The sequence below is a fragment of the Myodes glareolus genome, chromosome 6 (assembly GCF_982192425.1).
Source record: "Myodes glareolus chromosome 6, mMyoGla1.1, whole genome shotgun sequence".
NCBI classification, from domain to species: Eukaryota; Metazoa; Chordata; class Mammalia; order Rodentia; family Cricetidae; genus Myodes; species Myodes glareolus.
This window is the reverse complement of record NC_142031.1, coordinates 79521966-79536151: the sequence shown is the minus strand read 5'-3', so window position 1 is coordinate 79536151 and position 14186 is coordinate 79521966. Positions and strand designations below refer to the sequence as shown.

Here is a 14186-nt window from a genome sequence, read left to right as displayed (position 1 = left end):
TAGAACTCTCAGTTCCAAGGACTTGTGCCAGACCTTCTGAACCACTAGTCTTGGTGCTGATATCTGCCAATTTGAGTTCCAGTAATTCTTCAAGTCAGTGCAATTAGCTTGACACTTGAGAAATACCAATTTAAATACAGGGACTGAAGATGGCTTTCTTCTCTAGCTGAGAAGTGTTTATATATGAATCACCTGTTGTTCACTGAAATGAGCTAAATAGTAAATGTAACGAGCAATTACTTCAGGAAGATCAAGAACTCTTTGCAGGCAGGAACTCGAAGTTTGGCTAGTTTTGTTACATAAGAATGATGGAAAACCTTGACAAGCTCTTATTTGGAGACAGCAAAGGCACAACACAGAAGTTAACACAGAAGTTAAATGATTCTAATCTGAGAAGGAGTTAATTCCACGAGACAACTGTTTTTGAAGAGATAATACAGTGGGTATGTATAATTTAATTGCTAACTCTAAAGCCATGTGAATCTCATCAATTACATCTGTGACCAGTTTATCTGAGCTTATCATTAGGATAAGGCCAGTCAGAAATGATTAAGTTAAACTTAGGAATGAAATCATCATGGGACGGGACGTCAGAAAGATTGGAATGTGTGATAGCCTGAGAGTAAAGAAAGACAGGAAAAGAGGTGAGAACTGTCAAAGTTGAGAAGTTTAAAACTTCCTATAGCCATGGACAGAACTATTCCATATGCTGCCTCAGTGACTTCAATATTCAGAAGCCCATTTAAGGCCAGGGAAGATGATGTGGGAGGTCCTTCTGTCTATGTGTTGCTTTTATTGGTGAAATGAATAAAGAAACTGCCTTGGCCTGTTGATATGGCAGAACTTAGGTAGGTGAGGAAAACTAAACTGAATGTTGGGAGAAAGAAGGGCAGAGTCAGAGAGAAGCCATGTAGCCCTGCTGAAGCCAGGTGGAACTTTAAGCTGGTAAGCCACAGCCACATGGTGATACCAAGATTGATGGAGATGGATTAATTTAAGAGTAACAGGTAGCCAATAAGAAGCTAGAGCTAATGGACCAAGCAGTGATTTAATTAATATAGTTTCTGTGTGGTTATTTCAGTTCTAGGCAGCCAGGAGAAACAAGCGGCCTGCTACTACAGGAAGAAAAACCTCTAATTAAGTATTCTTAACAAATTGCCTACTAGATTAGATTGGGAAAAAAGAGCGAGAGTTATTTCTACAAACTTTTGCTCCCATTAGCCTTCCTTCTATCCTTCACTTACAAAATGTGCGGGGGTCCTTTGTGCTATGTCATCTTCTCATCTGGTAGTTACTGAGCTGCCAATGTCCCTTTCAGAAAGTACCTGCCATACAACCTGTAGCAAAGCTTACTTCTGAAAAGCAGTGTCTAAAACCATGGGACATTTCCCTTAAAATATAAATAAATGACCTAGTTTCATTTATTAGATCATTTCTACAGAACAAATGATATCTCACATTTTGTATTCTCTTACTAGGGAAAAGGTATTTGCCTAATAATTGTGTTTAATTTACTAAATAAGCAGGATGAGAAACCACGTAAGAAGTGGCATGTCAAAATTTTAAACAAATAAATAAATATGGTGATAAAATTAAAAATGAATTCACAAAAGTCTTCCATTAATATTCTTACTCTCTTTTATTATTTGAACAACTTGAATGTAAGTTACCTTTTCAAAGAAATAGATGCTTCAGAAATGGAAAAAAAATGTGATTTCAAATTAAAAATTCCATAGATTTTGGTAATTGCTAAATATAATGACATTGTTCTGACTGAGAAGAAGTGATTCATAATCTCCCAAAGCATTGCAATCACATTTGCACCTTCCTTTCTTCTTATAAAAAATCCTTATAAATCTAAAATTTCAAGTTGGAGCAATCTATGTTGAACTTAAAGGAGAAACAGTGATGGTAACACGCCCAAGCCATACAGTACATGATAATGTGATTGAATTACATTTTAGAAGGAGAACTGGCTCAAGAACTCTGAGGTGTTGACGTGAGAAATTATCTAAAATGAAAGTAGTGATAAAAAACTAGTGTTGTAACTCTTGATCTGGAGAAGGCAGGAAAGAATGTGAGGGAATTGAGGGCAGTTTTGAGGCATTGCACATTAGCCCTGGTTAATTTAAGAAACCCATTTTGACAAAATAGAAAATATATTGCTTGTTATCAGACACACACAAGTCAGGATGAGTATCTGAGCCCTACTATCATTTTTTTTAATCCGATTGAATGTAAAGCTTGAAAAGTGGGCTATATTATAATTACTGGAATAAATTGACTATTTTAAGAGGCTAACTTATGCTATTATACAAACATTATAGATCTAATAAATATGCTACTTAACTGAACTATAGTCCGCTAAGAAGATAAATCACAAGGTCCATAGTTATAGGTCCTTAGTTCATAGTAGTTATAGTTGGGTATTAGTGCATTCTTGTAAATAATCCAGAAAATTTAAGATTTATGAGATAAAATATTTAAAAGCATGAATAAGGATTTCTAAGTTCTAAGTGAAAATGCTACCAGTTAGCAGACTTTGCTTACTAGTACGACTTGTTATTAGTAAGGACAGAGATGTAGTACCTTCACATCCTCTCTCAATTTGCCCGTTGCAGAAGAGAGCATCCGAGATGAGATCTGGAAGCCGACCATTTAAGTCCACAGATGCCAGGCAACCTTGAAAACCTTCTTTGGCGTGGACCAGTTTCGGCAAGGATTTGTATGTTTCCTTAGCCACTCCTCCGATATACAAGTCACCTATGGAAAGAACAATTTAACTGTCACAAAAGGATCGTAGCATCAATTTTGATTACACAGCATGATGAGAAAATAAAAGAGATGACGTTTATTTTAGATTAAATCAATGAAGCAACGGTATGGCCTGCTATTTTCTTGAAAGAACAAATTAATGCAACTTTTGAACAATATGTGAGCACCTGAGGTTTTGATAGATGCTGCTATCAAAGCCACTCTATGAATTCACTAAGGTGCCACCAGATGAAAAGAGCACAGCCAAAGGGAGAAGTATACACTTACTGAAATTCAGTCTAATTACTTAGTAACTCTATAGGGCAGTTTCTCAAGTTATTAGTAAGCCCATTTTCCAAAATGAGAACAGTAAAACCTTTTCTTGCATTGCTCTGAGGAACAAAAGATGCGATGTGTAGGGAACCCCTGCCAGAGTGAGAGTATGTAACAGACAAAAGAAAAAAAATTAAAAACCAACCAACCAACCAAACAAACAACAACAACAACAAAAAACTGAGGTGAAGGTGAACGGGGCATTACTATCAAATAAACCTTATCCACAGGGCTCAGGTCTTTCAGTGAACAAGAAGCTGTAGGGCTGGACTGATTAGAGTCACATTCTACACTATCTTCTTGTTTGCTTGCTTTTTGTTTTTTTTGAAATTAAAATGTAATTTCATAATTTCCCCCCTTTTCAATTTCTCTTTCCAAACACTCTCTTATGTATCACCCTGCTCCCTCTTGACAACATGGTCTCTTTTTTTTTCAGCTGCTACTATTACACACACACACACACACACACACACACACACACACACACTCCTGAATATATAACTACAACTTGCTCATTTCTTCAGTCTTACTTGTTATGTACATGATCTCAGACCTGAACAGTAAGTACTAGAAAAGTCAGGCAACTCATCTTTGGGCCAGACTCTTTCTTTCTTCTGCTCTCACCATACTCTAGTTTCCTATAGTGGGTCCCGGGAGATTTCTGCCTTCCATTTAGGCATGTCTATTGGTGCTATAGTTATTCGGGTCTTACTTAGGCAGTCATATCATTGAGGTATCATGGGATTGCTTCCCAGTTGTTTTTTAGGAGACACAATCTCAAAGCACCTTCCCTGGTTCTCTGGCTCTTCTGCTCCCTCTTTCTCCGTGTTGCCCGAGCGTTAGGTGGGAGAGTTGTGCTATAACTGTATCATTTTGGACTTGGCATCCCACAGTCAATAGTTCTCTGTATTTTGACCGGTTGGAGTTTTCTATCTTATCCTCTTTGCTTGAGTATCTTCTTCACTGGCTAAAGCCTTTTATAGTCTGACTTATGTAATACTTCACACATTCTCTGCTCAGTTACAAACAACACCACTTTTAGCTCTGTGCGGCTTTGCAATTCTCAAAGAAGTTATTAATTTGTTTTCCTGCAGTTTCAAATGAAACAAATTGCTTAGGTTTGCTGTCTACAACCTCAGCTTAGGTTTTGTAGATTTTCTAAATGATGTTGGAATCCCTGATTTCTTCTGTCTGCAGACTATTCACAGTGACTAGATGGCATCTATTAGATGTAATTAATGAATTCAATATATAGCATAAGGGGGTGACCCCAGGATTCTGTAATTGTGACTTCAGACTGTAAATTCCACTGACATCCATGTCAACTACTTCTCTCACTTTTCTCCCCATAAGATCTCTCTCACCTTAACCATTCTAGCTTCATGTCACTCAGAAGAGTTTTACCAGTATAAAAGAAAAATGTCTGAATTCCTAACACTAATCTGATCTGCTCTGTTGTTTGTGAGATTGAGAGCAAGAACTGAGGTACACAGTATTTGTTGAACTGTAAGCAGAGAAGTTCTTGGTCTTTAAGTCAGATCATTCATGTCCTCTACCACTGTTCATAAAACAGTAATAAACTAACTTATTAGATTGTAAACAGAGGAGAACTAAGGCCCAAAGCCCCAAATCTGACACTACTGGACTGTGTTGGTGAAAATATTGACAACAAATTTATGTAGCTTTATCAATATCATGCAGCCTCAAGAACTGAGAAATCGTTTTCCAAGGTTCAGTTGAAGAGTGGAAGGAATGAGAATATGAGCAAAGAGGTCAAAACCATGAAGAGTTCACCCACTGAAACAGTTTACCTGAGCTAATGGGAGCTCATCAACTCCAGCTGGACTGGAAAGGAACAAGCATAGGACCAAACTAGTCCCTCTGAATGTGGTTGACTGTTGCATGGCTGGGGCAGACTGAGGGGCCACTGGCAATGACATCAGGATTTATCCCTAATCCATGTACTGGCTTTTTGGGATCCTATTCTCTTTGGATGTATACCTTACTCAGCCTAGATATAGTAGGGAGAGCCTTGGACCTTCCACAAAGCAATGTGTCTTACCCTCTCTGAGGATTAGATGGGGGGTGGGGTGGGAGGGTGTGTGGAGGTAATGAAAGGAAGGGAGGGAGAAGGAATTTGGATTGGTATTCTTTAAAAAAATCTCATAAATTAAAAAAATTGAGAAATCTTGTCCCTTACTCTAACAAATACAACTTTTTCCATTACAATAGTGTGCTACCAATGTCTTATAACTTGTGCAGAAAGTACTGGTTGTATTTCTCCCCCATCTTTTAAATAACATTGGATAAATCACCACCATTGATGTTTAAGGATAGCATGGTGTTCATCATAGGATACTATTTTTGTAACATTATTTGATTATTTTCCTCCATATTTCCATTATTTCCTTTGTCTTTCCACTCATTTAAATTTCAATACAAAAGTGTTTCAGTTGCCTCAGAAAGGACATGAGTCATAAATCAAAGATATAAAATTAGCTTTCTGCATTTAAGTTTTCAAAAACCTAGATTCTTCTAGGAATGTGATATATATATATATATATATATATATATATATATATATATATATACACACACACACACTTACATAAGGCAAGTTAAACTTTCTTATACTGCAACTGGGCAAACAGGAGTTATAGAAACAACCCCATCAGCACAGCTATTGGTGACTGCCTGAGTATCAATACTGAAGGTAGATTTACAAGTGTAATGGAGATTGCCATGTTTCCTCAGGAGAACCCAGAGACAACAGTAAGATCCTTGTGGATAGATACTTTCATGATAGAATTAGATTTCTGGGAGTATATACTGCTTCATGGAACTTTCCATTCTCCACCTTGTTGTGGGAACAATAGAACAATTTCCCAATGATCTAGGAAGAGCTGACCAAGTCTGACCTGAGTAGGTCCCATCAAAAGACCATGATGCCTGGATAAAGGTTCAGTAGGAGCCTGGATGGGAACCATAAAATATTTGAAAGTGACTCTCAGGCTTCTGCTTTACCTCTCTACTTTCCAAAAGATAGGTACAGTGGGAGTTTCTGATGGTCAACCCCATAATTTAGAAATGACTTCAGGGAGATAAGGGAACCATAATTCCTCAAATTTTCAGTTTCATTAACTCAAAGAATTACAGCTCAAAATAGGAATCAAGGTAGATTGGAAAAAAAACTTGGAAAAGTTGCAATCTTGAACAGTCGAGAGTATGGGCTGAGATTTACACTCCAATGCATCTAATGTCAATCAAAGATGTGCTCTCTATACTCACTTCCTAAACTAAATTCTTTGGGGTGCTTCAATTCGTTTTTAGGACTAAAGACGTAATATTAGATAACAGAGCAGGACTGAATAAAAATTCTTATTACTGCCGTTAAGTGGTTTAGATATAGAACATAAGATGAAAATTTATACAAGTCATGCTTCACATTTGATAGTAACAATTCTTTCAGATTCCAACTTCCTGGAGGTTGTTTTGTGTTTGGTTTAAAATCTATTGTATTACCTGAGCATTGTGGACAACCAGTAAATATAATTAGACACCCGATAGGTGGAGGTCACTTTGGAAAATAAAAAATCAAGAGGGAGAAAATGCTAACGCATGGCAGAGATTTTAAAGAGAGCATATGTTCTTCTCCTTTCTATTTCCTATCACAAGCCCTGTTTCCTTATTAGTAAGATTATTTGCCTGATGTCTTTCGATGGCTTGTGGAAGAAAAGTCAAGACCCCCCCCCCCCCGTGGCTTCCATGTCCCTAAAGAACAGAAAATATTACATCAAGCAATGTGGGATCTGATAAGAACCTCAAACATCCCAAGGTGTATGGGTCTGTGTTTATAACCCTGGGGCTCATTTTCACTTTCATTACTTGGAGCTGCACTTAGCTCCCCACAGCCCATCCTCCCTTGACTTAGTGCTGTCTTTATAACCTTCATACACTAAAGAGTGGTCTTAAAGTCCCCTGGTGGGTTTCCATATGAAGAGAACAAAGGAAATGCTTAAGTGGGTTCAGCCTTGTGTACCATTACCACTTCATCAAAGATGTAGCATATCCTTTTGATCCTTGGTGAGATGGAAGGGAAATGACCCATTAGCACTAATGGGTCTTTGCAGGTAAATGTCCTGTGCATAAGTAGGAGGATCTGCTTTTTAATGACCCTGTGTGTGAACATGCCTGGATGGACATCCATTAAAAGTCAAATTTCCTATATAGTTGAATCTCACCTGTTGCCTTTCTCCTATTCCATTAGTAAGACTGGATGTGTTTACTCCTGTCCTTCAAGGGGGCCATATAGAGGAAAAGGTAGAGCTGGGATATTTTTAGCAAATATTGTAGCAAACATGTGTCATGTAGTCAAGTTAAAAAAATGAGAGGTAGGGTAAGTTTCTTAAGTTTCAATACTATCCTATATATGTATATATATATATCCTACTATATATATTATGTTTTATATATATACATATACATATATTCTATCATCCGTTCTATAATATCAAGAACCATAAACACAGAAACACTTAAGCAGCTCTCAACAACACCCTCTCATGATAGCCAGAGACAAGTAACTATTCCCCAGCAACTGCACAGGCTTGAGTAAGGAATCATGGGCAAGCTTTGTGTTTATTTCTGACTAGATGCTCCAACCCTATCAGTCATTGCTGTCCATAGTATAAGCTCCATAAATTGCATTACATCTTTGACAGCAATTTTGTTCCTCTGTAGAGTGGGATTAACAATGCATACCTTAGAAGATTGTGAGGGTTGCAGAGAACACCTCAGTGTATTTAGTACACATCATGTACTCTGCACCCGATTGACTATAGGGGTGAATAGGTTTTTGTATATGTGTTGCTTCTACTGGTTAATGAATAAAGCCATTTGAGCTGATGGCTTACTAGAGTAAACCCAGGCAGCAAATTAGAATGGAGAAAGAGAGAGAGAGAATATGTGGGCTCAAAGAGATGCCATGTAGCTGCCAAAGAAGGACCCAGAACCTTTCTAGCAAGGCAAGGCCTCATGGCAGTACATAGAGTAATAGAAATGTGTTAATTTCAAGATGTAAGTGCTAGCTACCTAGGAATATACGAGAGTGATTGCCCAAACAGTGCTGTAATTAATACAATTTCTGTGTGACTTTTTAGGTCTGGGCAGCCAGGAAGCAAACGATCAGCCTCTGCCTATAAAATGGCATCAATGTGGGCCATTCACATAAATCCTGAGAGAGCTTGGTAAGGAATTCTAGACACAAAAGAACAGAGTTAAGCATGACTTTTTGGTAGCAGTATTTTTTTTCCAGATCGACTATGTTTGCTAGCTGCAAGCATCAGCATGGCTCCTTTTAAGTAAAGGCTTCTTGACTCAGCATTAGCAGCAAAAAAACTGTATAGCTTCTTTAAAAGTCAGATTACTGCTTCATGCTGGTATCGTGGAATGGCTCTGGCTCTTTCGGGAGGTCCTACACTGAAATGGGGTCTGTGGGCAGCATGTTACAAACTGCTTTGTGGTGCCATAGAGCTGCGGCATCCCTGAAGCTGGGGTGGTGTGCATGACTCACAGAGACTGGAAACAGGCCTCCGCCATGTTGGACAGGGCAGAGCAAACAGGCAGGGCCATGTAGTTGATCCTAGTCATGCCTTCTTAGAATTAAAAAAAAGGAATTCCTGGTCAGAAAATGATTACAGACACACATACAATAAAGAGAGATTCAGACAAATTTAAACCTCTGAACAGGTCACAGTGTGTTTAAAAGATGTATGTAGACTTTGGAGAGAGAAGAAAAAGAATATAGACAGTTATAAAAAGAGATCAATAGTTTTTTAAAAAAACAAAGTCTTTAAAGAGACAATAAGAATAATATTGAAGAAGGCACAATCATAGATTAAAGGAGCAAAGAAAAATAAGCTACATAAAGATGGAACATAAACAGAGAGTCTGGATTATGTATATTGTTGTGTTTTCTTTGAATTTTTTGACTGCAGAGAGATATTTAATTCTGGAAGCTGCTAAACTAAAGCAACATAAAGGTATCTTCACTTCAAACTTTGAGTCTAAGGATATGTTGCTTTAGAAAAGAGATTCGGCTTTTGTTTCCACAGAGGATGGGAATCTGTGGATTCTTTCTAGGATAATGTGATTTGATGGAACAAGACACCCCAAAAGGTTTCCATGAACCCTAAAAATACTTCTCCCAACAAACAGCACGAAGCAGTTTGAAGAAAACTATACCCAAATTCCCAAAATGATTGTTTATAAATGTTTGCTTTCATTTAAAGGGGGATATGCTATAGAGATGAATATTTTGCATTGGTATGGACTTTGGTCTATTGATAGAAATTTAAGGTCAATTTCTTACACTGGGCATATGTATTTTTGCTCTTGCTTAGGGTATTATGTTTATATAGCTAATTTAAAAATGCAATGTATAATTAAGAAATATAGATTAATAGTCATTTATGATAGTCAAACTTGTAGTCAGGTTAGTTAGGTTTTCTAGATGTACAGAGATATATTTCAAGTGGATAGGTATTCTTAAACCCTTTCAAGACCTACAGAATATGGCAGTTAAAATGTTTTAAGAACTTAGGACCTTTCATGACAATGAGACACATCTGTTCCTGTCAGTACCAATCTACTTCAAGAGAATGATGGGCATTGAAGAGGTTCTTTATGAAGTTTGCTTGCTATCTGGGCAAGAAACTGCTCTTGCCTGGACTGCTTTGGTATGCTACATGAACTGGACAAGCGGGACCCATAGAAAAGTGATTGCAGAACTTGCCTAAAGAAGGTGAGGTAATCATTCAGGGTTCCTGCCTCATGAAAAAGAAACTGCCAGACATTCTGCAGATCACAGAAGAAATAAACTGACAAACTTTATCAGTATAAAGCAATACAGATCTTCAAATTTACTGCTTCATGGAAACGTCTGCCAGATACTATGGGTCTGTATGTTCAGGATGGATGCCCTAATGTTACAAAAGTACTTTGGGTGACTGTCCAGGTAATTTGATGTCTCTGTCAATTCTAGAGTTTTGGAAGTTGCTTGATTACACTTCCTATTTGCTTAGGTAACATTGCATACTTCTGGGGTCTTTGATGATGTTGAAGACTAGATAATTATAATTATAGTTTTATTTAGTTATAAAAGATAAATTAGATATGAAACTTTAGACTCACAAAGAAATAGATTAAATATTATAGCTATAATTATTGTTTGATAACATATATATATAATTTTACTATATTAAGGTTAAAACCTTCCCTTTTAATTAGACAGAAAAGAGGAGATAATGTGGGATGTCTTTCTGTATATGTGTGTTGCTTTTATTGGTTGATGAATAAAGCTGTTTGGGTCAATGACTTAGCAGAGTAAAACCAGATTAGAAAGCAGAACAGAGAGAGAGAGAGAGAGAGGGAGGGAGAGTAGGCAGGGTCAAAGAGATGCCATGTAGTTTCCGAAGAAGAAAGATCCAGAAACTTTCTGGTAAGCCACAGCCTCATATCATTACACAGATTATTAGAAATGGATTAATTCAAGATGTAAGTGCTAGCTTGGAATACACTAGTGTCATTGGCCCCAAAATTTTATTCATCAACGAATAAAAGCAACAGAGGGACATCCCACATCATTAAAGTACAAGGCACATTCCTCATTATATGCTGATTGCCCTGGCAATTCAGAAGGAATCCAAAACTTTATAAAAATAATAATGAATTTTGCTTGATAAACATCTTCTAATTTATACACATCAACAGATGGAAAACAACAAACACAAAATGAAGGCCAAGAGTCAATTTTATGTTCAGACTAAATGCTTCTTAGGAAATGAGGGAAATAAAAAGATTTTTTGTCAACTTTGTAATTCAAACTCTGATGGTAGAGCTGAGATCAGAAGGAACAAGAAATATTACTTTACAAGGACATAAATGTAGATGCAAGGCCTTGGGTGCAGCAAGTTGCACTCTTGAGACAACGTGAACATGGTTTGTGTGTGTGTGTGTGTGTGTGTGTGTGTGTGTGTGTGTGAGAGAGAGAGAGAGAGAGAGAGAGAGAGAGAGAGAGAGAACAAAAAATCAGGTATGAAGGAGGTATGGTTGGAAAAAAGAATATTCAACTATTACTAAACATTCAACTATTTACTAAATGATATCAGTGATGTTAGATAAGAAAGGTCACAGGGAGATGTCTGAGTGGAAAAACAATAGGATATGATGGATCTTCTGACTATTGGCTGGAAAATATTTCAAACAAGAGGTGGGAGAATGGAGATGCCAGACAGTCTAGTGGAATTGGCATATGATGTGAGGAGAGATGGACTTGTATCTGATATTACAATGTGGTATTTGAACACAGTGTATTGCAAGGGGTCCAGGGATATAAACTAGGCTCAGAGACCAGGAGTTAAAGTTGGGATCGTTTGAGGATCTCCAACCCAAGAAACAAAGTGGTGGAAGTGGTTTTCTTTCTCTATGAAAACCGGGAACAGAAGGCAATTAGATCAGTGTCCCAGTTTGGCCTCACAGTAGCAGAATGTAAGTGTCAAGGTATAATTAGTGCGTTGACTCAGCTTTTCTGTTTATTCATATCTACTTTTCTCTACCTCTTGAGCAGTCCCACTTTTATTTTAACTCTAAAGAGCATGCACTAGAAGGCACACGCTTCATCTATGAAGATGTGAAGAGCTACGACTAGGAAAAGACAGGCTTCCAAATCGTCCTTTGGGAGAGAACTGAACTCAACTACTCTCACTCATTTTTCTATGGCTACATTGGAGAAAAATCTAATTCTAGATGCAGGGTACTCTAACTTTTCCCTCATTTCTTGTGATTCATTGATAAAAGTGACTGCATCTGCCCACACTGACTGGTTCCTGAGCAGGTGCCTGGCATTCCTCTACCCAAGGAAAATCCTCCTCTGCTTTTAAACATGTCCTTATCATTAATTTTAATCTTTTCTTGTCCCACCAAAAAAGGATGCTTGCAGGTCAGAGATCTTCTAGGCATGTCAAGAAAAGTATTTTGGGGGCACGAAATCATATCTGGGTGTAGGAAAAGGGTGTTCTGTTGGAAGAAAATCACCTGTAATAATTGAAAAATAAACACCCATGTATTGATTTTTTTTTAGGGAACAGGATATCAATTTAATTTTTCCTATAATTGTTTTAAATAATGTATATCAAATTATTGAAAGATAAAGCATAGGCAGTGGCTATTTCTCAAATAAATCTGAGCTTTTCGGAAGATACATCTGTATGATAGGTACAATAAGCCTCATATACCCAAAATCATCAAAGTATGCCAGACATTCAATATTTCAGGCAGAAGAACAATTCAGAAAGATACTTCATTCTGAGAAGTAATATCCATGACTTTAACAGATCCCAGTGAAAAATACTGAAACCAACTTTAGAAATTCTTTGCTAAAGATAAGTCAGATGGATAACTGGTTGAATAGATACCCTTCAACTGCAGATACCTTTGTCTGCTTTGATACGTGAATGGTCTAATCCTACAGCAGTCTAGAGTAGATTCCATAAGAAACTCTTGCAAAATGTTATGTGTAAACTTTCCTTGAACTTAGGGGTTTCAAAATGTCATTGTGTCCCTGACTGGAAAGGTAAACATTGAAGACTTGTTTTATAAGAATCTGATTGTTAGTCTCCTTTCCACCCCGGCAAAAATTCCCAAATGATTCCTTAGTTCTATTTTGTACATCATACCTTCAGACTAGTGACGTAACTTTGTCAACTCCTCTGACATCATTCATTATCTGGTAACTCTACCTCCATCTATCCACCTTATTGATTCCATGTCAACCTTCCTATAATTTTTAGGTTATTTTTGTTGTTAATATACTTCTCTCTCTCTCTCTCTCTCTCTCTCTCTCTCTCTCTCTCTCTCTCTCTCTCTCTCCCCTCTCTCCGTGTGTGTGTGTGTGTGTGTGTGTGTGTGTGTGTGTGTAGATAGGGACTTACCAAAGCATGTAGATTTGGAAGAACAAATCTACAGAATTGGTTTTCTTCATTTTACCTTAAGGTAGGTTCTGAGGATTACATTTAGATTATCAAGCTTGCTTGGCAAGTCACCCTTACCTTTTGAGCTACCCTACTGGCATCCCATTGTGTCCTGGTTTATCCAGTATCTCATTCCCTCTGCAATCTAAACTGGAAGGATCCTAGCGTGAAATCTTTTGCTAAACTTTAGGCAAGTTATTCCCAACAATTTTCCAGACAGAGGACTGAGATTGTGTCATTTTGATCTTCAGTTATCTTCGGTTACCTTCATTTCTCTAATCTTGTGTTTTCTTGGTATTCCATCAAAGTTCGCAGTACACATTACTTTCCTTATGAATGCCTTGCTTCTACCAATGATTCATTGTAAGATGTTTTTCAATTTTAAGTGTTCAACTCAAATTCCACCTTGATAATATATCCATCTATGTTTCAGTCTTAAATAAGTATGTTCTTTAAATCCTGACACAATCTTGCATATTTTTTTCTCTCTGAAAATTATTGTTGTTGGTGTTTTGCAGGTAAATCTCTTCTTTATACTTAAATTATAAATATTCAAGAGATATTGGCTCTTTTAAAATCTCACTTTCACTTAGTAGGACTCAGTGATTATTTGTTGACTCATTTAATGCTTATATAATGAATAGTTCAGATTTAATAAAAAATCATTCAAATAAGAAAGCATAGCAGCAGCTATATTGATAAACCATTTGTATGTGTCTGGCTCCCTTCCTCTGAGAATCATGGAGTAAGTTAATAAAGAGGATGTCTCTTTTACTGATCTCTTTACTGATCACAGAGATTAAGCCAGAAAGCCCATTAGGAAAATGTAGTGAATTGAACACTCTTTTCTGTTTGATAGAGTAATTTGTTAGAGGAATTCATGAGTGGTTTTAGTTAACATACATTGCATTTATTTGTAGTGAGAGATAGAGGAATGAGTTAAGAATACTGAAGCAGTTTGAGGGATCAGTGTGTGATAATGCGGATACTTTGTTTCCTTCTGAAGATAAAATAAGTATGAAACTCTTACGGGAACTAGTTTGATCCTGCCCTGACCCTCTACCTGAGCTT

General features: G+C 37.2%; 1 protein-coding gene across 30 annotated transcripts in view; it reads right to left on the bottom strand.

Moving 5' to 3' along the window:
• Window positions 1-14186, bottom strand: part of Nrxn1 (neurexin 1) — a 1058343-nt gene that overhangs the window by 535179 nt on the left and 508978 nt on the right. For all 30 annotated transcript variants that reach the window (XM_085690899.2, XM_087907274.1, XM_087907282.1 and 27 more), the window contains one exon: window positions 2590-2763. In XM_085690899.2, the coding sequence (XP_085547025.1) occupies window positions 2590-2763 (174 nt within the window). The remainder of the gene's footprint in view (window positions 1-2589; window positions 2764-14186) is intronic.